General features: G+C 49.1%; 1 protein-coding gene across 1 annotated transcript in view; it reads right to left on the bottom strand.

Annotated features, from left to right (window-relative positions):
- LOC138249001 (extracellular calcium-sensing receptor-like) overlaps positions 1-26832 on the bottom strand; it is a 177656-nt gene that overhangs the window by 39130 nt on the left and 111694 nt on the right. The window contains 1 exon segment of the mRNA XM_069203056.1: positions 2678-2846. Coding sequence (XP_069059157.1) covers positions 2678-2846 — 169 coding nt within the window.

The raw sequence follows: 26832 nt of genomic DNA on the forward strand, positions 1-26832 counted from the left end.
GATCCTGTTATCCCAGGTGTCCCTCACCTGTCCCACGTCCCTTTGTTCTGCTACTCCAGCACCAGGGAATCATTCGGCTTTTAATTACTGGAAAAGGAAATTGAGCAGAAGTTTAACCTCCTCAGGTGGTGACGTGAAAGTGGAAAGATGGTGCTTACACCTCAAATAGGCTCAAAGAGTAAGGAAACTACTTGTAGCAGCCGCTCTTAACCTTACACCCTCAGCGACCACTGTACAAATCACCATTGGGGACCCAGGACCCCGGGCAAGCAGGTTCTATGATTTGTACCTCTGAACAATACACAATAATGCAGACAAAATTCAGAAACAAATACAGAAAACATATAATATTTTACATAATTCACAAACAAAAAAATAAAAAAATCTAAATTGTAATTGTAACAGGAAAGTTGGAGTTTTTCAAAAGTATGTTTTATTTCTAAAAGAAGAGTCGATTTTGCCTTTTTATTTATGTAAACTTTCTCATTCTGCAACTTGTTGGATTGAGGAGCATTGCTTGGAGCAGGCAGGCCCCCCTGATCACCTTGCCTGGCCACCTCGGGCATCCAGCCAGGCCCCCCCTGATCGCCTTACCTAGCCGCCTCCAGTCGGGGCCCCCCTGATCACCTTACCTGGCCACCTCAGGCCTCCAGCTGGTCCTCCCCGATCACCTTACCTGGCCACCTCGGGCCTCCAGCCGGGCCCCCCCGATCACCTTACCTGGCCACCTCGGTCCTCCAGCCAGGTCCCCCCTGATCACCTTACCTGACCACCTTGGGCCTCCAGCCAGGCCCCCCGATCGCCTTACCTGGCGACCTCGGGCCTCCAGCCAGGCCCTCCCCGATCACCATACCTGGCCAACTCGGGCCTCCAGCCAGGCCCCCCCGATCATCTTACCTGGCCACCTCGGGCCTCCAGCCAGGCCCCCCGATCGCCTTTCCTGGCCACCTCGCCAGGCCCCCTCCGATCGCCTTACCTGGCCACCTTGGGCCTTAAGCCAGGCACCCCCTGATCGCCTTGCCTGGTCACCTTGGGCCTCCAGCCAGGTCCCCCCCGATTGCCTTACCTGGCCACCTTGGGCCTCCAGCCAGGCACCCCCGATCGCCTTACCTGTCCACCTCAGACCTCCTGTCAGTCCCTCCCCCTGTTCGCCTTACCTGGCCACCTCGGGCCTCCAGCCAGGCCCAGCCCTGCTGCTCCTGATGCCCGGACTCTCTGTCCGCCCTCTCGCTCGCTCTTCCTCATTGTTGCCTCACTTTTCACCATTTTTCCTTTTCTTGCTTAGATCTTTCAACCGTTTGCCCCGCTTCTCTAACTCCACCCCCTCTTTCACTCTCCTTCTCTCATATGCTTTGTCTGTGTTTTGCCACTTTTTCCTTCTTCCGTCTTTGCTGCGTTTTTTCCACTTCTTTTGTCCAGCTCCTCTCTGTCCGCTCCTCCACTCGCCCCCCCATACTTCTGGCCCTTTATTTCCATTTTCTGAGCACTTTTGCAACGTTTCCACTCACTTTCTGTCCCACTTATTCAGCTCCTTCTGTTTATCTTTCTTTGCCCTCTTTCTGCCTGCGGCTGCTTTTTCCTGCCTTGAAGCCCACCCTGCACCTCACACCTGCTCCTACCCGGAGACCACCATCCACACCTTTCCTGCTGCACACATGGCTGTGCCCACTGCTTCCAGTATCTTCTCCCACTCTTTCTTGGCCACAGTGTGGACGTGCACAGAACCAGAGGCACGCTCATCTGTGCCCCCTGCCTGGCCTGTGCCAGCTGAAGTAACCTTGGCCACGTACGAGCCCAGCTCAGCCCGAGATGCTACTTCGCCAAAATCCTCCATATCCCAAACTCAGGAAACATCTCCCTGTGGTGCTTCTGGAGCACCCCAATCAACAAAACAACAAGACCATCCCCTGCACATACACCCTGGCACCTCTCACACCAAGAACAATGTAAGGGCCAGACTGAAAGCCAAAGGATGCAAAGATGAAAAGTATGCTCCAAGAGGCACTGCGAGAAGCACAAGTGCCATTGGAGACTCAGCCACAATGATATCGTCAAACACTCCTACAAATCCGACAATACCACAAACCACTGAAACCCACCAACCACAGAGCACTGGCTGACTGGATAGAGAACAGCACCAGCAGCTCAAAGGAAATGTTCACCATTATGAAGGATTTCACCACACCTGCACCCAGCTCCACTACTATATCCCCTCTCAGGAGCTCTGCTACAGGCTCACACTTTTCATCTATGAGAAGATAGAAACTGTCTATAACAAATTTGCACCCCAACCAAAACTGTCTGCTCTGACCCTCCTTCAAAATCACAGCAGAATTCCAGAAACCACCAGAAACTGTTGACCACCATCAAAACCAGAACTACCACTCATATGTAATTTATCCACTCATGAGCCCATAGATCCCATTCCCATACTTTGCCTTTGCAAGATGACTCAAGCCTGTGTACAGCCCTCATCCAATCCCCAATAACTCTCTAACCAGGGCTAACTTCCCAAACCCCAAGTAACTTGCACCACCCTACCACTGAAGAAACCCACAGCAGATCCAGCCTCATCAGTCAACTAGTGCCCCATCTTTCTGCTAGCCTGCCCAGTGAAAATCTTCAAGAAACTCATTGACAGGAGAGAGACTACTCATCACTACCCTTGACAAATCACCCCGCCTCCCACTGATGACGCCAACACTGCAGCACGTAACTTCAACTCCTGGATCACTGAATGCGCTGACGCCTTAGCCCCCCTCTGATCAACTTTGGTAAAGCGCATCCCAAAAAAAGCCAGCTCGTTCACCACCGGACCCCAAGAATCCAAGAACACCTGCAGACGCCTGAGAAGAAATGGAGAAACAGCAAAACCAGCATAGACCTCGCCTCCTTCAGAGCCGCCACTGCCACCCACCACCAATGCATCAAGAATGCAAAAAAGCTGCACTCCGTGAACGCATCAACACCTCCCTGCACAACACAAGAGAACTCGTCAAGGTAATCAACAAATTCACTGAATCCATCAACATCCCCCCATCTCAAGACCTCTGCAACAAATTGACCACTTTCTTCCACTGCAAGATTGAGGACATTTATGACAGCTTCCTCCCAGACAACCTGCCCAGCATCAGGACCTATGAGTGACCCAGCCCCCCAGAACGATCCCAAACCATCCACAGCTAGTCCACTCTCACCACAGAAGAGACTGTAAGGGGCATATTTATACTCTGTTTGCGCCGGATTTGCGTCGTTTTTTTTTACGCAAATCCGACGCAAAACTAACTCCATATTTATACTTTGGCGTTAGACCCGTCTAGCGCCAAAGATCTAGGAGTTTGCGTAATTTTTTAGCGTGGACACCTTCCTTGCGGTAATGATATGCAAGGTAGGCGTTCCCATCTAAAAAATGACTCCGAGGCATGTGCGCCGTATTTACACTCCCGGGCAAAATTGACGCCCAGGAGTGGGCGGGTCAAAAAAAATGACGTCCAGCCGCTTTAGCGTAATTTTTTAACGCCTGGTCAGGGCAGGCGTTAAGGGACCTGTGGGCTCGGAAGGGGCCAGAGGTGCCCTCCCATGCCCCCAGGGACACCCCCTGCCACCCTTGCCCACCCCAGGAGGTCGCCCAAGGATGGAGGGACCCATCCCAGGGAACATAAGGTAAGTTCAGGTAAGTACATTTTTTTTTTTTGTGGCATAGGGGGGCCTGATTTGTGCCCCCCTACATGCCACTATGCCCAATGACCATGCCCAGGGGACAGAAGTCCCCTGGGCATGGCCATTGGGCAAGGGGGCATGACTCCTGTCTTTGCTAAGACAGGAGTCATTTAAATGGGGGTTGGGAGTAAAAAAAAATGGCGCTAATCGGGTTGAGGCAAAAAATTTGCATCAGCCTGACTTGCCCCATTTTTTGGCGCCCAAGCTCCATTTTCCCCTACGCCGGCGCTGCCTGGTGTAAGTCATTTTTTTTTACGCACACCAGGCAGCTCCTCCGGCTAACGTCATTCCATAAATAAGGCGCCCGCATGGTGCTTTGGAATGGCGTTAGCCGGCGTTAAATTTTTTGACGCAAAACTGCGTTGGCGCAGTTGTGCGCCAAAAAGTATAAATACGGCCCTAAGTATCTTGAACATCACTTACTCCGGAGCTCCCACAGACCGATGTCCTCACCACATCTATAACAGCGTCAGTGCATCCATCTCCCCGAGCTCCACAAGACACTAAACTGCTCTATCAACACAGCCACCTTACCCAAAGATTGGAAGCACTCCGAAGTCCGCCCCTCCTGAAAAAACCCACGGCCAATCCATCAGAGCTAAAGAATTTCCGGCCCATCTCAAAACTACCCTACCCAACCAAAGTACTGGAAAAACCTATGAACTCACAGCTGTGACAATTCATCGAAGACAACAACTCGATGGACACCTCTCAGTCTGGCTTCGGTAGCAATCACAGCATGGTGACAGCTCTTCCAGCAGCCACTGATGACATCTGCACACTCCTTGACGTGGCCACACTGCAGCACTCATACTCCTCGACCTATCAGACTCCTCGACCTATCAGCAGCCTTCGGCAAGGTCTCCCACAGCACCTTATGCACCAGACTCCATGGCACAGGAATCCATTGAAAAACCTTGCAATGGATTCACTTCTTCCTCTCCAGAAGAACACAGACAGTCAAGCTTCCACCCTTCATATCCAAACCAACAGAAGTCAGCTGCGGAGTCCCTCAGAGATCCTCCCTGAACCCAACGCTCTTCAACATCTACATGGACCCGCTTGCAGCCATTGTCAGAGGCCACAAAATGAGCATTGTGTTATACGCTGATGACACACAACTTATCATATCCCTCACTGAAGACCCGGACAAAGCTAAGAAGGACTTCCACACAAGAATGGAAGCTGTCGCCACCTGGATGAGGGAGAGCTGCCTTAAGCTCAACTCAGACAAGACCGAGCTCATCATCTTCAGTAACTCCACCTCAGCCTGGGATAACTCCTGGTGGCCCACATCATGGCTCAGCACCCCGCCTTCTCCGACTAACCACACCCGCAACCTAGGAATCATCCTCAACTCTTCCCTATCAATGACTCACAGGTAAACACAGTCACCTCTTCCTGCTGGCATACCCTCAGCCAACTCCGCAAAATCTTCAAATGGATCCCGGTCGACTGCCACAAGACAATCACCCACGGCTTAGTCACAAGCAAGCTCGACTACAGCAATGCACTCTATGCCGCCACCTCAACAAAGAACATCAGGAAACTACAACTCATCCAAAATGCCGTTGCCAGACTCGTCCTAAACCTCCCCTGCTAGGAACATATCTCCAACACCTGAAGACCCATCATTGGCTCCCAATGGAGAAGCAAATCACCTTCAAACTATTTACCCACACCTCCAAGGCCATCCACAACATCTCTTTCCATAACCCCACCAGATCCCTCCGCTCCCCGCAGCAGGCACTAACCACCATCCCACCCATACAGAAAAACACCACCAGAGGAAGATCTTATACTTACTTCACAGCTAGGAGCTGAAATGACCTACCCATGCACCTCAGACAAAGACCATCACTCGCCATCTTCAGGAATAACCTCAAGACTTGGCTCTCCATATGAGGCCCATACCCTCCCCCAGCTCCTTGAGACCCTCACGGGTGAGCATTGGTGCTTTACAAAAACTGATTGATTGATTGATTGACTAGAAAACCACCTGAATGACAACCATCTCCTGGGCCCCTTCCAAGAAAGCTTCAAAGCAAGTTACAGCACTCATCACTGCAAATGATGACCTTGAGACAATCATGGACCTAAGTGACACCACAGCCCTCCCCTTCTCAACGTCTCTGCATCCTTCAATACCATCTTCCCCATGATACTCATCCATTGCCTCCTCAAGTCACAAATTAGAAGAACAAACCTTCAAAAGATCACCTCCTTCCTCACATGATGCAGAAGGTAAGTCAGCCTACCCCCATATGCCCCAGAAACCACTGAGTTGACATGCAGGGCCCCCTAGGGATCACCACTTAGACTCAGTGTGAGAAATTGAGTTGTTGGTAGGCTTCGGCATGAACCCTGGTCAAGAAACAGCCACAGTCCTTTTGAGGGTAAACCACAAAACGTCATCATTAAATTATCATGTGGTTAAACCTGGGTAGCTTGGCACAAAGGCAGTCAGGCTTAACTTAGAGGCAATATGTAAAGTATTTATGCAGCACACAAACAGTAATAAAGTGAAAACACAACACAAGAAAAACCCAAGACCAATTTAGAAAACAATAGAGTACATTTTACCAAACTATTTGACACCAAAACATCAAAGTTCTAATCAATGGAACAGGAATTGTACATTTTTAAAGTTTTTAGTGAAAACTGGCGCCTAAAAGATCAAAGTACCAACCGCAGGCATCTAGTCAAGTGAGACCAGGTCAAAGTTGAAAGTTAAGGCTGACCACAATGGAGCACTGTTCAGAAACCAAGTTGATTGGGCCCTGTCAGTGCTTTTCTTTGTACTTAGAAAAAGGCTTGAAGATAACGTTCTGAGAAGGTAAAGTTCAGTGGGGCAATGCTGCAGGAGCTGTCTCAGGAGGGACAGTTGTTGTCGGTTGGATTTGGGACAAAGCCGCAGTGAACATTTCTACATTCAGACTTAGCCCCCGAAACAGAAGTCAAAAATCCCCAGCGGGACAGTTCCATGGGGTCAGATACCACTTTGGTGAAGGACCACTGGAAAGGATTTGCTGTTGTGGAGAACAGCGTAGTGGGAGAAGCCGGAAGGTCAAGCTGATCTGTGATGCACCTCGGACAGATAGGTGAGCAGGTTGATCCCACTCTCCTCCTGGTTATCAGACCACTTTTCAGCCAAAATTTGTCTCAGTTCTGGTTTTTGGCTACCTGAGTACCTTGAACTCCACAATTGAGGGTCCAGAACTAGTGGGGCACAACTTGGGGGTCCAGGACTCAGTCAGACTGTGTTCAAAGGGCAGATTCAAGATTGTGAGAGCATTTCATGTCCCTATGGTTCGGGAAAAGGAGGCAAGTAAAACTAGCGCTTGGAGTCACTTCTGGAAGTCCTTAGTGCACATGAAGATGCAGGGCTCAACATTAGGGCTCACCTCTAAGGGATCAAGGCTGGCACCAGGCAGGAAATCAATACTTCCAGGTACAGCAGCAGTCTGGAAGAGTGAACAACAGGTCTCAGCAGCAGGGAGTCCTCCGAGAGTCCTTTCTCAGGTCTAGTAGTGAACTGAGCCTTAAGGGCCTTAAGGCCCTGTTTTTATACCCTAATGCCCTTCTTCTGGAAGACAGGAGGAGCTTCTGAAAAGGTTCTTCGAAGTGTATGGAATTTCCTGACCCCCCTCCCCTGCACTGGCTCCATGCTGTCTGCAGTGATAATGTAGGATGGTTAGGCCCTTTTTGAGAAAGCAGAGCACAGATGATTCATTTGTAAATGTGGCTCCGTTCCCCAACCTATCAGCAGTTGGCCCATTATAGCAACCAAATATTCTGCTATGTGACTGTTTAGGAGGAATTCACAAAGTTTAACTGTTGGTTACACCCAATCATGTGATCCAGGCCAGGCTACAGGCACAAAAGGGCAAAGAGCAGAAAAATTGGGTATGTACTTTTTAAGTTATGATTTTTCAGGTTTTAGCAAAAATAGCATTTTTGTGCGTAATTACGCTCTATTGGAATCAACGGGAGAAAAACTTTAAAAATGCATATAAAATTAGGCAATGCTTTCACAAATGTCACCTTTCGTTTTTAGGTCAAGGTCGTCTAGATGTCCTGTGGGCCAGCTGGAGAAGCTCAGGCTGCTCCCGGTTCAAGTTGCAGCAGTGGCTGAAAGTCTTAGAGCTGGTGCAGGACAGGAGAGGGGAATCACTTAAAAATGCACTGCACGAGTGGACTTAAAGGTAAATCCAGTGGATCCCCTTGGAGTGTAGAGATCACACGGGGTTGGGGACCCTTAGAGCACAGCTAGTTCTCCGATGTAGGGGCCAGGGAGGCATAAGCAGTGCAGATAGGTCAGCCAAGAGGTGTGCAAAAATGGGCCTTTGGAACCAGGAGGCAGGTCAATTGGAGGGTGGATTGCAGGTCAGCAGGGCCACTTTGGGGGGTGGTTCTTGGGTGTCCTGAAGTCGCTCGGCTGGTGCTTTCTTCTGGTCCTCAGAGAGTCCGGACTGGACTTTTCTTCTGGATGTTCGATGTTGGGGATCCAGTACCAATAGCTATTGGGTGGTTGAGCCACTGGACGTCGCAGTGCCACCAAACTTGGCACTTTTGTAGGGTTTGTCATCCAGGGCCCGTCAGATAATTTGGTCTGGCTCCTATGTCCAGTTCCTTGGTCAACAGCTGGTCAGTGAACTGGACTTCGCTGATCTTTAATTCTTGGTTGCAGGGAGTGATGCCTTCACTCTAGAGGGAGGTCCTTGGCAATTTTTAGAAAGTTGGAGGTCCTCTGGGGTTTCTTAGTGTCTGTCCAATGTCCAGTCAACCCCGGAGTGTAGATTGTCGAGTCCTGGGTGGAGCAGGCAGTGTTTGGCATCTTTTTTTCTTGGTGCAGCAGGACTTCTGTTTCTGAGCCTTGGGTCTTCTTTGTTGCTGACATTCTTGTTTCCATAGAATCTGATCTGCAGGTCTAGGGATGACCACTAAATACTTTACTTAGGGGGCATTTAGGGATTACTATGTAGTGGCCAATGGCCACCTACCTTAGCATGGCTACAATCACTATGGGGGTCATTACAACATTGGCGGTAAAAGCCGCTTACCGCCGTGCAGAAGACCGCCAACACACCGCCGCGGCCGTGGAATACCGCCACTGCCATTATGACCCACAGCTCGGAATCTGCCAAAATCTAGACACCCACACAAGTCCGCCACACCAAAGGTCAGTGATAAACTGCCGATAACAAAACCTCCCCCGTTACGCCAACAGGAATACACCCACAATATCACAACCCACAAATCCACGCAGCGGACTTTCAACCGCGGTATTCCATTGGTGGTACACACCGCTGCGCTCAAAATACACATTCACTTACAAAACACAACCACATTGGACAATTTGAAATACACACACCTGATACACATACACACACCACTCCCACACACTCAATACACAATAAAACACACACCCACATCACCCACAAACCCTTACGACAACAATTGCGACAGAAGGCCAGAGAGAGACACTACCAGAAAAAACAATAACATCCACAGGCACTCAACACCATCACTCACACAACATCCACGCACCTCACACAACACACCTCTAAATATCACCCCACACATCACAACACACACCACCCCACACATCACCCACACCACCCCATGGCACCGCAAAGACACCCCAGGTTTTCTGAGGAGGAGCTTGGGGTCATGGTGGAGGAAATCATCCCGGTAGAGCCACAGCTATTCGGATCACAGGTGCAGCACGACACCATAGCTAGGAAGATGGAGCTATGGTGAAGAATCGTGGACAGGGTCAACGCAGTTGGACAGCACCCAAGAACTAGGGATGACATCAGGAAGAGGCAGAATGACCTACGGGGGAAGGTGCGTTCCGTGGTCTCAAGACACCAGATTGCGGTTCAGAGGATTGGCGGCAGACCCCCACCTCCTCCCTCAGAACTCACTACATTGGAGGAGCAGGTCTTGGCGATCATGCATCCTGAGGGCCTCGCAGGAGTAGCTGGAGGAATGGACTCTGGTAAGTCAAACCTTTAACTAATTCATTCCCCACCCACCTGCATGCTATCACATACCCCCGCCCTCACCCCCATCACTCCAACTCCTCACATATGTCCTAACATCACAAACCACACATCCCAAACCCAAGCCCTGCATGTAACACCAAAACATGGACACCCATCACCAAAACATGGCCACTGTACATACCCATACACCCCCCTAAACCATCATCACACAAGGTCCCACACAGGAATGCAAGCACTGGGGTACACGGTCACCCACCCATTGCTCACCATGACACACACAGATGTAATAACCATCCTTTTATACCCCTGCAGGACCCCTACCCAACATCACCGGACAGGAGGGTCCACACATTTCCACACCACCAACAGAAGAGGCCCACAGTGATGACAGCACCTCTGTCCAACTGGATCTCGATGACCAGCCCGGCCCATCTGGGACCTCAGGACAGTCGGTTCCCCTCACACTGGCACAAGCCACAACAGATCCTCCCCCCTCTGGAAACACCAGCACAGCACCCACCCAGCAGGCCTATACTTCTGTCCCCAGGACACGTCAAGCAGCAGTGTATCCACCACTACAGGGAACCCAGGCTAACCCACCACCCCAACAACACCAGGGTCCTGGGGGCAGTGGTAGTGGGCACACGGCTCAGGGGGCAGAGGCCCAGGGAAACAGGGGAACGGGGAGAGCTGCTGTGCGACAGGGGGAGGACAGGCCCAGGGAATCCACTCTAAACGAGGCCCTCTCCAACATCATGGGAGCCTACCACCATTCCCAGGAGACGATGGCAACAGTACTGGCCAAGTTTCAGGAGACCCAGTGGCTGCAGGAGGAACAGTATTTGGGGTTCAGGGAGGAACTCAAATCCATCAATTCCACTCTGGGCACCATTGTAGGGGTGCTGAAGGACCTCGTCAACACCAGGAGGGACACTGTGGCACAACAAGGGGCCCCTGACACTAGCCTGGACGATGAACTGCTCACCACCTCTGCCGGCGCTAGTGGACAGGAGGCACCGCCACAGGACCACTACACCAGCACCTCACCCCCTGCAGATGGAGAACCACCCCGCAAGCGGTCCCTGAGATCCAGGACAAAGACAGAGAACAATGCCAAGACCCCCGCCAAGAAATGAGACCACCCTGATTGTCATCCTTCTGTTCCACTTTGTCACCCTGTCCATCCATCAACTGCCCCAGCTCCACTTCCTATGCCCCTTTGGACAATGCATCTGTGAGACTAATAGACTGGACTCTGCCATGGACAATCGTCCACCATCACCCCTGACCATTTTACAACCCCCTCCACTATTTTTCACTTAAATAAACACACTTAAATCACAAAACAATCTGGAGTCAGTCTGTGCTTTGAAAATGTCTATTATCAATAACAGTGGCAAAATGCTATATCCAATGTAATGTCAACATACCTATGTCACACAGCTCTAGTCCATGCGTAAACAAAGCAGAGGTCACACAGTGGGACCCACATCTGTGAAATCGAAAGGGAAAGTGACAACTCAGTGTCGATACACTAGGTGAAAATTATAGACAGATGAGAGGTAGAAGAATTAAATCAGATGTAGCAGGCAGTGTTGTCTTCTTACCTGTGTCTCACTGGAAGTGTTGCTGGATCACCGTGTTCCTGTTGTCTATGTCCTCTTCTTCTGCTTCCTCGTCTTCACTGTTCACAGGCTCCACAGCTGCCACAACACCTCCATCTGGACCATCCTCCTGCAGAAAAGACACCTGTCGTCGCAAAGCCTAGTTGTGAAGCATACAGTAGGCCACGATGATCTGGCACACCTTCTTTGGTGAGTAGAATAGGGAACCACCTGTCACATGGAGGCACTGGAACCTGGCCTTCAGGAGGCCGAAGGTCCTCTCTATAATCCTCCTAGTCCGCCCATGGGCCTCATTGTAGCGTTCCTCTGCCCTTGTCCTGGGATTCCTCACTGGGGTCAGTAGCCATGACACGTTGGGGTAACCAGAGTCACCTGCAAATGTCAAGGGACAACTGCTAGACACACACTAACTCTTAGGGACATCCCCAGACACCTAGTCAAACTGTATTGGGTCCATGTCCTCACCTAATAGCCACACACAGTGACTCTGGTGTTGCCCCATCACATAAGGGATGCTGCTATTCCGCAGAATGTAAGCGTCATGCACTGAGCCAGGTAATTTGGCATTCCCATGGGAGATGTACTGGTCTGCCAAACACACCATCTGCGCATTCATAGAATGGTAACTCTACCGGTTTCGGTACACCTGTTCACTCTTGCTGGGGGTACCAAGGCCACATGTGTCCCATCAATGGCACCTATGATGTTGGGGATATGTCCCAGGGCATAGAAGTCACCTTTCACTGTAGGTAAATCCTCCACCTAAGGGAAAACGATGTAGCTGCGCATGTGTTTCAGCAGGGCAGACAACACTCTGGACAACACGTTGGATAACATAGCTGGGACATCCCTGATGCTATGGCCACTGTCGTCTGAAAAGACCCACTTGCCAGGAAATGGAGTACTGACAGCACCTGCACTAGAGGGGGGATTCCTGTGGGATGGCGGATAGCTGACATCAGGTCTGGCTCCAACTGGGCACATAGTTCCAGGATTGTGGTACGATCAAGTCTGTAGGTGATAATTACATGTCGCTCCTCCATTGTCGACAGGTCCACCAGCGGTCTGTACACCGGAGGATGCTGCCATCTCCTCACCTGCCCCAGCGGACGTGCTCTATGGAGAACAGCGAGCAGAGAGTCAACCAACACTTAGGTACGTAAACACAACTTAATCGGATTTTTTTTTAAATTGACATATGGCTGTATTAGTGTTTAAGCAAGTCCTAGATATGTGTGACGCACTCAAAAATAATGCCATGTGGCCCCCTGAAATGGCGGCTGCCTGACCTGTAATGTGGGACAAGGGGATATGAGGTAACTGCGCTGGAGTTGTACACCATTGCGGTAGGCGGTCGAAGACCGCGGCGCAATCCTGCATTGGTTAACATTGGACCCTATGGGTCCCAGGAGCCAATGACGATGTAGGCCAGCGGTGACAGTACGCACCGCCACGGACGTCACTGCCATTTTCTGTCTGTTCAATCACTTGATACCTGATCTTCGACAGGAGAGGACCTACACAGCAAGTGCTGCTGTGACCTCAGTTTGGAAGAGACAATGGCTCGTGTGTCTGGGGAAAGGGCCCCTGCCTTCAGCACGGAGGAGTTGGATAAACTAGTGGATAGGGTCCTCCCCCCAGTACACGCTACTCTACGGTCCTCCAGACAAACAGGTGAGTACACTGTGAGCATGCTGTGTGGGCAATGCCTGTTTGGAGTGGTGTGGATGAAATATGGGGGGGGGAGAATGAGGCGTGCATGAAATGACGGTGAGTGCATGTGCATCATGGCAAGGGTAGGGATGCAGGCCAATGGCTGTGACGGTGCGGATGGCTATATCTTCTCCTTTTCCACTGTACTATTCCTGTAGGTCAGCGCCCACCAGAAGAAGGATATTTGGTGTGCCATCGCCAAGGAAGTCCGGACCCTGGGTGTCTACCACAGATGGAGCACCCACTGCCAGAAAAGATGGGAGGACATTCGCCGCTGGAGCAAGAAGACGGCGGAGGCCCAGCTGGGGATGGCCTCCCAATGTGGAAGGGGTGCCTGTCGCACCTTGACCCCCCTGATGTTCCGGATCCTGGCTGTGGCGTACCCGGAGTTGGATGGGTGCTTGAGGGCATCACAGCAGCCACAAGGGGGTGAGTACACTCTCATTCAGCTGATTCAGCACGCATTGTAGGTGTCTGGGTGGGGGAGGTGGGCTGTGGGTTCCCCTAGGCCAGGGCGAGTTTAGTAGGCACCCCACCTGTTTACAGAGCCAAGTACACCTAGTCAGGCTCCTGTGACTTCCATGTGTGCAGCAATCGGGCATAACCTTGTACCCCATGTCCCTGTGATTGATTAGGGAACTCCAAGTGCACGGCGTAGTGCAGGGGGCTTCTGTGTCTGTAGTGTCCATGAACGGTAGCGGTATTGGATGCACTCAACATGTCTTTCTTCTGGCTCCCTCCCCCCTTTTTGTGGTCTCTGTGTGCTTGTGTGCATTAGCATCATCAGGCAGAGGAGCAGTGGCACCGGAGCAGGAGGGAGCTGCATTCCACATGGCCCTGGAGGGCGACACAACGGAGTCAGAATTCACCAGTGGGACGGAGGGTGAGATGAGCTCCACGGCGGGGACAAGAGCTGAGACTAGCTACACAGACTCCTCCTCTGATGGGAGCTCCCTTGCGGTGGCAGGCCCCTCTGTGCCCCCCCATCTACAGGTACAGCCACCACCCCCCCTACCAGCACCGCCCTCTCAGCAGCCCCTCAGCGTTTGCCCCGTGGCAGCTCACCCGGGAGGGTGGGCATCTCCTTCGCCCCAGGCACCTCAGGCCCTGCCCCAGTCAGCCCCTGCTGCCCTCAGTGAGTAGGCCATTGACCTCCTCAGGTCCCTCACTGTTGGACAGTCTACCATTTTGAATGCCATCCAGGGTGTAGAGAGGCAGTTGCAACAGACCAATGCATACCTGGAGGGCATTCATTCTGGTCAGACAGCCCATCAGCGAGCTTTTCAGACTCTGGCCTCAGCACTGATGGCAGCCATTGTCCCTGTCTCCAACCTCCCCCCTCCAACTTCCTCCACCCAGACCCAAACCCCTGTACCTCAGCCTATCCCAAACACACTATCAGACCAGCATGCACACACGTCAACACACAAGGGAAGCTCAGGCAAACATAAGCACCACACATCCCACAGGCATCATGCAAGCATCATACACATGCAGACATACCAACAGCCACTACCTCCACTGTGTCCCGCTCCTCCTCGTCTCCCTCCTCCCTCCCAGTCTCGTCTCCACTCACACCTGCATGCACTACATTGTCAGCCACTACCTCCATCACCAGCACACCCACCACCACACCCTGCTCACGTGCAGTCACCACCCCCACTACCATTCACACATCCCCTGTGTCCTCTCCCAGTGTGTCTGTGAGCCTACCTCCCAAGGCACACAAACGCAGCCACACACCCACCCAACAGCCATCCACCTCACGACAGCCTCCAGCCCATGCACCTTCACCCAAAGTCACCAAACGTACACCTCCTACAACCACTACCTCTTCCCCCACTCCCAAACCCCCTCCATCTACCCGTCCCAGTGTGTCCAAACAACTTTTCCTGTCCAACCTTGACCTCTTCCCCTCACCTCCCCCACCCCTTCAGTCTCCTAGGGCCTGCCTCTTCAGGTCTCAACCCAGCGCCTCAGCCACAACATCAGCGGGAACAGTGGCGCCAGTAGTAACCGGCTTCTGGAGTGCGCCAGGCAGCAGGGCAGCCAGTGTGCCAAGGAGCCAGAGCACGGACTGTCCCCTGCCTCAAAAGCAAATTGGCCAGTGCCCGGCGGGAGAGAGGAAAAAAATCTTCCACCAAAGCCTCTCCCGGGGGTACAGTTGGGAGTGTGGAGACAGCTGCGCCACCATCCAAGGTTGGGAAGGGGCACAGTAAAACAGGCAAGTCTGGGAAAACCTGCACGGCGGACAAGACCGCCACAAGCACAGCTGCCAAGGACACCGCCGCCACAAGCACCGCTGCCAAGGACACAGAGACCACAAGCATCGCTGAACAGGGCACCGCCGCCACCAGCACCACTGAACAGGACACCGCCGCCACCGGCACCGCTGAACAGGACAGCGCCGCAACAAGCACCGCAGGCCAGTGAGCGCCAAAGATTCCGACGCTACTGAGGCCGCCACGAGCAGGATGAAGCACTCTGGGCACAAAGCCCCCTCCAGAACCAGTGGAGAAAGCCATCCACTACCTCTGTCCTTGGCAGGATGAAGCACTCTGGCACAAAGCCCCCTCCAGAACCAGTGGAGAAAGGCATCCACTACCTCAGTCCTTGGCAGGATGAAGCACTCTGGGCACAAAGCCCCCTCCAGAACCAGTGGAGAAAGGCATCCACTTGAGAGACTGTGGCTTTGCACTCCCCAGGATAAAGCAGTGGGCAACCCACCTACTGGAGAGACTTGAGAGACTGTGACTTTGCACTCCCCAGGATAAAGCAGTGGGCAACCCACCCACTGGAGAGACTTGAGAGACTGTGGCTTTGCACTCCCCAGGATGCAGAAGTGGGCAAACCACCCACTGGAGAGACTTGAGAGACTGTGGCTTGGCACTCCCCAGGATAAAGCAGTGGGCAAACCACCAACTTGAGTGACTTGAGAGACTGTGGCTTTGCACTCCCCAGGATAAAGTAGTGGGCAACCCATCCACTGGAGAGGCTGTGGCTTTGCACTCCCCAGGATAAAGCAGAGGGCAAACCACCCACTTGAGTGACTTGAGAGACTGTGGCTTTGCACTCCCCAGGATGCAGCAGTGGGCAACCCACCCACTGGAGAGACTTGAGAGACTGTGGCTTTGCACTCCCCAGGATACATCAATGGGCATGGAGCCCCCTCGTGGATCTGGCGTCGTGCACTCATCCGGCTGAGGTGCCCCCCCTTACCTTCCCCCTGAGGTGCCTGTTGTATTTCTATCTGATGCCCCAGCAGTGTTCTCTCTGTTTTGATCGGGTATTGAGTGTGGGCCTCACCCATGCATTTTGGGCCCAGTTGTCCACGGACTATGATGGTGGAATACCTTGGACTTGTATTCTTGGTGTATATATTTGTTTCTAGTGTAAATATATGTATATGAATGTATATATTTTTGATTACTGTTTTTGAATAGATTACAAACGTTCGACTCATTTCCTTTTGTCCTTGCATTCTTCCAGGGGAAGTTGGGGGTTGTTAATGTAATGTATCAACATGTACTTGTGTGTGTGTTGTAGTGGGTGAGGGTGGGGGTAGGAGTGTTGCGTGTTGCGTGTGTGTGTCACTCTTTTTTCCCTCTCCCCTCCCCTGTGTCGTAGGTGCAGTACTCACTGTGGTCTTCGCCACCGTCTTTGTTGTTCCTGGTAGAGAAGCAGGAAGATAAAGGCTGGCAGTATCTGGAGCTCGGGTTCCATGGCGTCCTGATTCCTCGTGGGGTGTGTAGAGGTGAGCGTTTTCCCTTCCAAGTTCTGTTTCCGCCGTGTTTTTGTTTGCGGTGAATCCGCCCCGGAAAAGGTGGCGGATTGGACTGTTGTAATACAATGGGCGGAACCTTGTCTTCCACCTGTCTGTTGGCGGTTACCGCCGCGGTGTTTGTTTGTACCGCCATGGCAGTGGGAGTGTTAAAGTGGCTGTCTATGTTGGCGGTTTTCGCCACGGTCGTGATTCAATTTTTTTTCCGCCGGCCTGTTGGCGGTTTTACCGCCGCTTTAACACCAGCCGCCAGGGTTGTAATGACCACTATGTGACCACTTCCTGTGGGCAGAGGTCACATTCCCAGATTATCTATTTTCTACCATGCAAGATGCGTGAAAATAAAATGGAGAGGTCACGTCGCTTGCAACACATTAGGGTCTTTGTGCATTTTCCCGACATTGCTCCCTCCAAAAGTAGGGTTTGTAATGGGGGCAGCCATCTGCTGCTATCAGCAGGGCTGATGGTCAAGTTTCAAGGGCGGCAAGCCCTTTGACGCTCTCCGGAAGGGCAGTGCACATTCCTATAGGAGGAGGTGTAACACCTCTGCCCAGGAAGGGCTTTGTTTTCTGTTCCCAGAGAGCAAAGCCCCTCACCCCAGGGATCCAGACTCATGTCTGGTGATGGCAGGCTTGATATGACCGGCCAGCAACCATGCCACGGTTAGTTAGCTTTGCAGGGGTCACCTTTAAGGAGGCCACTGGTTACCTTTTGCAATAAATCCAATACTATTACCAGTTTGGATTTGGTAATCTGAGTTGTTTGATACCAAACAACCCAGTGCTCAGAGGGGCCATCATGTAGCTGTGAAACTCGTACTGACGAGTACACAGCACATGCATTTAAAATGGCTGCTCTGTACACTTACTATGTCCCAGGGTTGGCAAGGACACAGTAGGGGCATGATGCTCATGCACCTATGCCCACACATGCATTATAGTGCACCCTGCCTTAGCGCTATAAGAGCTGCTGCAGGGGTGACTTAGCTATATTGCATGGAGTGTTCAGTGGGTAGGTCACACAGACTGTGTTCCATGTCAAGTTTGCACTTTAGGATTGCACTAAGACACTCACCCTACAATGACAGGGCTTGGTGCACTTGGATGCAGGGCCCTTGAGGGTGACATAGTCTGTGCTGCTGCCCTCAGGGGCTAACCCTTACTTCTTCATGCCCTGGGTACCATTTACTAGGGACTTATAGTGGCAGCTAAAGGTTTTGCCAATTGTGTCAATGCAGCACAGCAGTTTTGGGAAAGGGTTCTGGTCTAGGGAGTCTGTTTAGCAGGGGCCCCACATTTACAACTTTGAAACCACATCAAATACCAGTCAAACAGTGGGGGACTAACCATGCCAAAAGAGGCACTTTCTCACATTACTCCACACCTAATAAAGAGGATGAGACTACCCTTTCACTAGTGAGTCGTAATCATTGTGATTCTATTAATTGTGTTTGACTAATGACTTTGTGTTTCACCACTGCGCATATTAGTAGCTCAATGTTCACCAGTAGCACATTACATGTTGTGTTCAGTTTAGCTGCCTATTGGCTTTAACATGACATTAGACATTACATTTGGTATTTGGGTTAGCTGCCTATTGGCTTTGACATGGCATTAGCCATTACATTCTGTATTCAGTTTAGCTGCCTATTGGCTTTGACATGGCATTAGACATTACATTTGGTATTTAGGTTAGCTGCCTATTGGCTTTAACGTGGAGTTAGACATTGCATTTGAGACATTGCAGATGAGCAGTGTTTTTCCAAGCTGTGTTTTTCCCCATGATAGACCAAGCTGTGTTTTTCACACCAGACCCTAGCTGATAAGAGCGAGTAGATTTTGTGTTTACCTCTCAATCTAGTCTGAGAACGAGTGAGGCTTGGAGAATTGGCCACTCTCCAAGCTTCTTCGTTCTCACACTGAGTTTGCTCTTAAGTATGGCTCTGGACAACAGCAGAGTTAGATAGAAACTATCTTGACTTCAGACAGGAACGGACGTCAGTTGCCTGTCCCCGTTTGGGTAGAAAATCTCTTTCTCGCAGTTGAACCAGAGTCATCAACTTGAAGCCCCAGAAAGATGAAGCAGAGGGATAGGCCCTACAGCCCTACGGTGATGCAATTTTGACTTTTTATACTTTGCTTTGAAGTTATTCTATAATATAATCACATGTATTTGCATTGTAGATTGCAACTGAGAAGTACTTTGATATATTTTGCTTTCATTGCTGCAACTACTTTTGAACGTGTGGTTCCAACCTACTAATTTTGTCTCTCAGGAACCTCGTGGTGAAGTAATAATAACAATAAATGTCCTCTTCATCTAAGAAGTGCATTCCAGAGAGGTTTTGTAAGCTCGGTCATAAGATAAGAGAAGGAAAGCAGAACATTTTGGCGTTCGTCGTCAGTCTTGAGAGTCGGAGTTGGAGATTGGAAGTGCACTATTTAAAAGTGTAATTGTTTTTTGTTGTTTAGAGAATTAAAGAAGCACAGCTGACCATGTTTGAAAATGCATGTGAAGTTAAACTGTCTTATGGTGCTGTGAGAAACATGTTTTCTTGTTTATCAGGACTGTGTGAGTCTTGGGATGAGTACTTGGAAACATATGTAGAAAATGTGCCTTTTGAAAGAAATAATGTTCCTTTTGTTCTTGACAGAAGGGTTTGGATACTTGTGTCTGCTTACAGAAAAATGCAGGAGAGATGTAGGCAGTTAGAACTGGAAAATAAGAATTTACGTGAGCAAACTAGCCAGAACACATTAATGCAAGATAATGCTGAAATCTATGAAACTGCTGTTTTAGAAGAATCTGGCTTTTCCCATTCCAGTAATGAGAAGGTAAAAAAATATGAGTCTCTTGAGCAGAGCAGCCCACAGTTTTTGGCAGTTGAAGTGCATTCCTTAACAGATAACACTGAGAACAGAGCTCGGAATGTGATTTACAGACCGCTTTTGCAAAGTAAAATTAAGTCAGACAAGGCAGAACTACTGATGCAAAATGTGCAGTTACTGGGAATTCAGTGGAACCCAGAAAATAGACAGATGTTGTCACAAGTAAAACAAAAGAGTTTAGAGTTTCTTACTGTTTGCACTAAGCAAGAGACACCGAGTTTCATGAGCTTGTTTGATTTTTGGAAACGGTATAGGCCTCATCTGAGTGAAATCTTAACACTTTGGTGCAAAGTAACTAGGAAAAAACATGAGCAGCTGCACGCTTTTGATTTCTGCGCAGTGCAAGAGGAAAACACTGATTTACATGTAAATCAGGAACAGGGGAAGACAAGAGTGCCCCTGGAATTTTGGACATTAAATGATAATGCAATTCTGAAACCTGAAATATCAAGCATGCAGTGGGGGATGAGTTCACCTAATTCTCACAGTTTAGGACAGGAACAGGAGGCTAGTATCATACACTGGATCTGGTACATGCAAGACAGGGCTATAATCACTGCAGCCCTACATGAGCAGGTGTCACAAGCCCCTTTTCAGGATGAGGAGAGGATGCAGGGAGTACCACAGGTAAAAGAGTCACCAGTGAAATTGAGTGCACCATTTGAATTAGTGTCCCCTGAGGATAAAAAGCATGTGTGTTTGACTAATGACTCATTGACTGAAATGTTGTTTTCTAGCACAGGAGAAGGAACAGCGTTGTACAATGTGTGTCAGACTTTAAAGCAAGAGCTGCTTGAGATGTGTCATTTTTACATTGATTCTTGGTTCATTGCCATTGGTTTAGCCGTTTGGTTTTCCACATGGCTTGTACGTAACTGGTTCAATTCCCTTGCAGATGTTAAAGAAAAAAATTCAGAGTCTGAAGTGTCCACCCAGAATTCTGACTTAGTGGGGATGGCTAAGTGGGTGCACCAGAAATGTGAACAGCTGGGAGAAAAAGCCACTTACAGGTGGGCAGAGATTAGAGAGATGCATATTCCCCTAGATTTGATCAAAACTGTGATTTTGCACTGTCCTATTTGTCAGCACGCACAAGAGCAATCTGTCCCACAAACAGTCAAAGATCAGTTGGGGAGAGGAAAGATACCAGGACAGATATGGCAAATTGATCAGGTTTTAGGGGGGGTGATTGCTGCAGATTACCAAGGAGAAATCAAAATTATGCTGATAACTAGAAAATAATCTGATTCATTCATACAAATTGGAGACAGAATGGCCCAACTTGGCAAAAGTAAAGTGAATGGAGGTTTGGTAAAGAAGGAGTCTGCCCCAGCCCTTCTGACAGTGCAAGAAAAGGGAAGTTGTGGTGCAGCAGATCAAAACCTCAGTGCTGAGGTGTGGGTTGAAGCCCGAGTGACCCTCCAGAACATGCAGAAATCATATCAAAGGGCCCCAAAAATGTCCTGCTGATTATAAAACAAGGAAAGGAAGAAGGTGGTCACATTTCAGATGACAAATGTTATTTGCAAGAAAAGTCATACTTTTTTCTTTTGCAGATCCTACCACAACTCGCCACTGACCATGAGTGTTCTGTGTGGTCTCTCTTCGGGTGTGTGCGTGTGGGGTCGGGGAAGGGACCGAACCCCCAACCTGAACGTGATTGATTAAAGTACAAACCCCATGGATCCATTTCACGCAACTGGCGCCTTCAGTTCAAGTTCAACTTATTTGATTACATTCTTCCACTGGAACTAAGTAATCTTATCAGTTAACTGTCTGTGTTTTTTCGTGTGGAACTCTGACTTTAGCTTACATTCCAGTAAACCTTTCAGGTGGACCGTGCACCTTTACATGAGTAGAACTCATGCTACATCCACTCGCTGTTTTAGAGACACTGTTCAATCAGTTATTATCCCAATCAGAGTATATAAGTTTCAGTCTTTTCTGTGTAGATGTATCTGACGTGAAAGGTTATGAGATCTATATGTTAATCCACTTTCATTGCTTTACAGTGATTGCTTTTATCATTAAAATCTTATTTGCTTATAATGGTTTTTTTTGTGTGTTGATGTTTTTGTTTTTTGTTTTTGTTTGAAATGAGAGGTATGTAAACAAAAATTAATTGGTCATAGGGTGGAATGTGATGTTATTAATTGTGTTTGACCAATGACTTTGTGTTTCACCACTGCGCATATTAGTTGCTCAATGTTCACCAGTAGCACATTACATGTTGTGTTCAGTTTAGCTGCCTATTGGCTTTAACATGACATTAGACATTACATTTGGTATTTGGGTTAGCTGCCTATTGGCTTTGACATGGCATTAGCCATTACATTCTGTATTCAGTTTAGCTGCCTATTGGCTTTGACATGGCATTAGACATTACATTTGGTATTTAGGTTAGCTGCCTATTGGCTTTAACGTGGAGTTAGACATTGCAGTTGAGACATTGCAGATGAGCTGTGTTTTTCCAAGCTGTGTTTTTCCACATGATAGACCTAGCTGTGTTTTTCACACCAAACCATAGCTGATAAGATTTTGTGTTTACTTCTCAATCCAGTCTGAGAACGAGTGAGGCTTGATGAATTGGCCACTCTCCAAGTTTCTTCGGTTCTCACACTGAGTTTGCTTTTAAGGATGGCTCTGGACAACAGCAGAGTTAGATAGAAACTATCTTGACTTCAGACAGGAATGGACGTCAGTTGCCTGTCCTCGTTTGGGTAGAAAATCTCTTTCTCGCAGTTGAACCGGAGTCATCAACTTGAAGCCCCAGAAAGATGAAGCAGAGGGATAGGCCCTACAGCCCTACGGTGATGCAATTTTGACTTTTATGCTTTGCTTTGAAGTTATGCTATTATATAATCACATTGCAACTGAGAAGTACTTTGATATATTTTGCTTTCATTGCTGCGACTACTTTTGAACGTGTGCTTCCAACCTACTAATTTCGTCTCTCAGGAACCTCGTGGTGAAGTAATAATAACGATAAATGTCTTCTTTAAACTAAGAAGTGCATTCCAGAGAGGTTCTATAAGCTCGGTCATAAGATAAGAGAAGGAAAGCAGAACAATCATCTAAGTGGAAGAACCTAGAAAGGCCATTTGCATTGGCATGGGCAGTCCCGGTCGGTGTTCCACTTGAAAGTCCATTCATTCTAGGAATATAGACCATCTAAGCAGTTTGGGATTTTCAACTTTTATTTTTTGAGGCCATCTGAGAGGTATGTGGTCCATCTAAACTATGAATTCAGAGCCAAACAGGTATGGCCTCAGCTTCTTCAAGACCCAGGCCAAAGTGAAGGTGTGCCTCTCTTTAGGGCTCCATTTATGTTCCCTGGGGAGTTGTCTTCTGCTTATAAAAGCAACAGGCTGATCATGTCCCTCATCATTTTGCAATGCGAGGACCACTTCTACTCCCAGTTCTGAGGCATGAGTTTGACCAACAAGCTGCCTGGAGTAGTCTGGAGCTTGTAGGACTGGAGCAGAGCACATTGCATTCTTCAGAGAGTCAAGGGCCCTTTGACAACACACTGTCAAGTTAACCTTTTTGGGCATTTCCTTGACTGTCAATTCTTTGAGGGGGCACTATGGTTCCATAATCCTTGACAAATCTCCTATAGTACCCAGTCAAGTCAAGGAATTCCCTGACCTGAGTATGGGTTTTGGGAGCTTCCCAAGCCAGAATGGCTTTGATCTTGGATTGAAGAGGTTGGACTTGGCCTCCACATACAGGTTACCCAAGTAAACAACCTTTTCCTGCCCTATCTGGCACTTACTGGCCTTGATAGTGAGGCCTGCCTTTTTCAGGGCCTCAAGGACCTTTTCCAGGTGGATCAGGTGGAACTGTAGGCAGCTATATCATCCAAAAAAGCTGAGCTAACGGATTTCATCCCAGCACGGACATAGTTGACCAAACTTTGGAAGGTGGCAGGGGCATTCTTTAATCCGAAGGGCATAAGTGTAAACTGATAATGCCCACTTGGATTGGAAAATGAAGGCCTCTCGTTTGTTGCAGGGGTCAGGCCAATCTGCCAGTACCCAGATGTCAAATTAAAGGTATTCAGCTATCTGTCTACGAGCTCATCAGCTATTGGTATGGGGTAAGCATCTGTTTTTATGACTTGAGTTGAGACCTCTATAGTCCTCACAAAACCTCATCTCCTTTTTATCACCCTTGGAGTGTGGCTAGGGGACTAAAACTACTGGGCTAGCCCAGGGGCTCTCTGAGGGTTTAATGATACCCACACCCTGCATTTTGTTAACTTCTGTCTGCATGCTTTCTCTGACATGGTCTGACTCTGTATAGGTTTTGTTTTTAACAGGCAATCTCTCACCAGTGTTCACATCATGGGTACACCAATTAGTACTACCAGGGGTTGGAGCGAATAACTCAACATACTGGTTGCCTGCAATCAGTCTGCTGTTGTTCTGTCAGGGTGTCTGACAAGACCACACCATCCACAGAACCATCTTGTGGATTACTGGAGAGGAGATCAAGGAGGATCTCACTCTCTTCCTCCTGTCCCTCATCTGTAACCATGAGCATGGTCACAACAGTTATGTCAAAATAGAGCTTAAGACGGTCAACATGAATTATCCTTTGGGATTTTTGAAACTACTGAGGTCAACTACATAGGTGACCTCCCCTTTCTTTTCAAGTATGGGTAGGGCCCAGACCACTTGCCCTGGAGAGCCCTAGGAGCCATAGGCTCCATTAATTAAACCTTCTGCCCTGGTTCGAATTCCACCATAGCAGCTTTTTGGTCATGCCAGTGCTTTTTAAGCTCCTTCTGGGTCTGAGGGTTTTGGCTTGCTTTTTCCTTGTATTCAGCCACCCTGAAACCTAGGCCAAGTACATAGTACACTATATGTCGCTTGGGCTCTTTGAGAGGCCTCTCCCAGCCTTCCCTTACAAGACTCAGTGGTCCCTTAACAGAGTGCCCAAACAAAAGCTCAAATGGAGAAATTCCTACTCCCTTTTGTGGCACTTCCTGTAGGTAAAAAGCAGATATGGAAGTAGGACGTCCCATCTCCTTCTAAGTTTTTCAGGGAGACCTCCAGTCATATCTTTCAGGGCCTGATTAAATCTTTCAACCAATCCATTGACCTGCAGATGGTAAGGGGTAGTGAACTTAGAAGTTACACTGCATTCCTTCCACATGTGTTTCAAGTATGCAGACATGAAGCTGGAACCTCTGTCTGATACTACCTCCTTAGGAATGCCAACCCTAGTAAAAAAATACCTAGGAGGGCTTTGGGTACTACAGGAGCAGTGATGGTCTTAAGGGGCATGGCTTTAGGTTATCTAGAGGCATGATCCACTTCCATTAGGATATATCTATTCCCTGATGCTATCTGAGGGTCAAGGGGGCCAACAATATCAACCCCTATCCTCTCAAAGGGTACCCCAACCACAGGTAGGGGGGATTAAGCAGGCCTTCAGGTGGCATCCTGCCTTGCCACTGTCTTGGCAGGTGACTCAGGACTGGCAAGAGTCCTTAACCTTCTGGGACATTCCAGGCCAATAAAAGCGATTGACTAGCCTGCGCCAAGTTTTGTTTTGGGCCAAGAGCACAGGTAGGGTAATGTCATGGGTAGGGAGAGGAGAAACTCTATGTACTGCTGGGGCGCCACCACCCTCCTGGTTGTACCAGGCTTGAGGTCTCTGGCCTCAGTTGACTGGACCCTGTAGTGTAGCCATTTTTAATATAGCTTCATGCACGTTAGTTTAACATAATAGGCCGCTGTGCACTTTGCCCTAGATATATTTTATTCAACTTCGTACTGTTATTTTACAATAACCAGTTTTACGGTCTTGTTTTAATTTCTTCTATTGCGCTGTTTAGCTTAGTTCAGCACTGTGTTCTCAAATAATGCATTCTTGATCGCCCTGTGCTTCAGTCAAGGTTGCAGTCTGGTACATTGCCGGTAAACGTGGTAGAAGTTTAGTCTCCAGTATTCATAGAAAATACACATCCTTACGTAGGGACATTTTCTTAGAACATCTGCGTGTTAGTATAAAAACACTTCCTAGTCCTAATACACATCAAAAGGGAGATTCCGGCCAAGAACCTACATCTAGATGCTGAATGCCCGTTGCAGATGCTGATGCAGATTACAGGCCTTTGCTCAAGTATGAGGGTTGATGTCCTCCCGGGGGAACCTGAAAGGCAGGCTTAGAGCTTCACATGCTGTGCTCGAAAAATAACTTAGAGAGAAAATAATCTAGCGGCACTATGATAGCCTTATTCTTGTGCTTCACTCTCATCGTTACTATTTTAATCATACTGTGTTGTGTAGTTCTGGTTATTGTAGCTCACGCTTTGCTATCTAAGATGCAGTCATTTTATTAAACCAATCTTTAAAACTTAAACTGCCTTTGTCATTTATATATGAGACCGTACTGTGTATGAGAGATCTGGTTGTGACCTGAGTAACCACGACTTCCCTGGAAAGTGCTAAGATGTCATGCGCTCAGCTGTCCAATTGTCTCTCCCATTTGGGAGAGATGAGGTACTGCTATTTAGCCGGAGCAAAACCCAGATTTGGAGTGACAAGGGTCCTTCACCGTGGGTCAGACTTAGTCCCCCACACTGTGAACAATCTTGCCGCTTAAAATCCAGTAGTCTCATTAGGATAATGAGAGCCTACGCTGACACTACCCTTTTCCTCCTGTGTAGCTTGGTGCCTCAGGCCTTCAAGATTAGGACAGGTTCTTTGTCCCTGGCACAGATCCACACTGGACGGTCCCCCTGTGCCTAAGAGCTCTGGCCGATAAGGTCCAAGCTCTGAGGCTCAGTTCCGTTTGGGAATAACAATTCCTCTTCCTGAGAAGAGGGGTTCTGACCTGTTGTCCATGTAGAAACTTTGCTCCCCAGTCTTCCAGCCTTTTCTCATGGAAAGATGGTCCACTATTTCAGGATCCAATATGTCTTTTTCACTCTAACGTTTGCTCTGTGCCCTAGTCTTAATACAGGCCCATTCTGGGGTTCCAAGCATGACTGCATGGGTCTTCAGTTCTACCTCAGCCCAGGGGGAATGCTCCAGATCATTACCAAGCAGACAGTCTACTGGGGTGGTGGAGACACAACCACT

This window comes from Pleurodeles waltl, chromosome 8, assembly GCF_031143425.1.
Source record: "Pleurodeles waltl isolate 20211129_DDA chromosome 8, aPleWal1.hap1.20221129, whole genome shotgun sequence".
In the NCBI taxonomy this organism is placed as follows: Eukaryota; Metazoa; Chordata; class Amphibia; order Caudata; family Salamandridae; genus Pleurodeles; species Pleurodeles waltl.